Raw genomic sequence first — 1203 nt, 5'->3', positions numbered from 1 at the left:
CAGTACTGCACTGGGTAGGGGGGACTGAAGAAAAGTGGGGGTGATAATGGGTTGGCCAAAAGGGCTTTTTGGGGGATGAATGCAAAAGCAACAAAATAATGGGTTGGTTAGGTTGAATTTTATTTGCGAGATGCAGTTGTTTTGAATTTGCTGCAGAAGGTGGTCTGTGTTTGTGGTGGTGGCGGGGTGATGCTAAGAATGTAGCCTGATTGCCAAGGGGGCAGCACTCCAAAAACGTTCTGGAACCACTGTTGTTGAATATTTGGCCCGGGTATGTCTGGTTTAAATGGTTAAAAATGGTAGGACGCACTTTCAGGGATGTTTACCTGCTATTTCTATGAGGTTGAGCAACCACAAACAGAAGCTCTCTTTGTTGCGAGTTGTTGTTTTGTTTTATCTTTTTAGTTTGTGTGTGTTTCTTCAGTTTTTTTTTTCTTTTTCATCTTTCTTTTTCATCTTTCTTTTTTGCTTCTTAGGCTTGATGGCAGCCCTGAATTAAATTCTTTAAATATTGGTGATAAAATTTTAGAAGTAAATGGCACAGCAGTGAAGGAAAAATCTTTCGATGAGGTAACCACACTCCCTCTCTTTTTCTGTCTGCTTATCTCTCTCTCTCTCTCTCTCATACACACAATATATATATACATACAAATACCTTTATACACATGCACACATCTGTGTAAACACATATACCCACCTATATACACACACCTGTATATATATTGAAACACACACACACAGCCATATACACAAGTTTATACACATATATGCATATGTATATATATATGTGTGTGTGTGTGTGTATGTTGGGCACGTGGCCTAGTGGTTAGGGTGTTATACTCATGATCAAGAGATTGTGGTTTCAATTCCTAGACCAGGTGGTATATATATAAAATTACTGGGGACGATTCATTCAACTAAAAAATTTTTTCAAGGCAATGCCCCAGTATGGCCACAGTCTAATGACTGAAACAAGTAAAAGATAAAACAAAGTTTAAAAAAAAAAAGAATTATAATCCTGTCTTGTTTTTCTGGTTTCAGTTTTGATTTTTGCTTTCCGTCTGTTTTTCCTTTCTTCCTTCCTTCCTTCCTTCTCCAACTTAATTGCAATTTTTTTCTTTTCTTTCCCCTCTTTCTTGCCTTTGATGGGCCACCAGATTGACTCTTTAGTCAAAAATACCAATGAAACAATACAGTTGACTG

At 37.5% G+C, this 1203-nt stretch overlaps 1 protein-coding gene across 1 annotated transcript in view; it reads left to right on the top strand.

Annotated features, from left to right (window-relative positions):
* The window catches only part of LOC106879371 (LIM domain kinase 2), a gene marked incomplete at its 3' end in the record, with an annotated part of 154266 nt that overhangs the window by 143252 nt on the left and 9811 nt on the right, over positions 1-1203 (top strand). The window contains exons 6-7 of the mRNA XM_052976653.1: positions 477-570; positions 1158-1202. Of these exons, the coding sequence (XP_052832613.1) occupies positions 477-570; positions 1158-1202 (139 nt within the window). The remainder of the gene's footprint in view (positions 1-476; positions 571-1157; position 1203) is intronic.

Source organism: Octopus bimaculoides, chromosome 25 (genome assembly GCF_001194135.2).
Source record: "Octopus bimaculoides isolate UCB-OBI-ISO-001 chromosome 25, ASM119413v2, whole genome shotgun sequence".
Lineage (NCBI taxonomy): Eukaryota > Metazoa > Mollusca > Cephalopoda > Octopoda > Octopodidae > Octopus > Octopus bimaculoides.
This window is presented reverse-complemented; position numbering and strand designations above follow the sequence as displayed.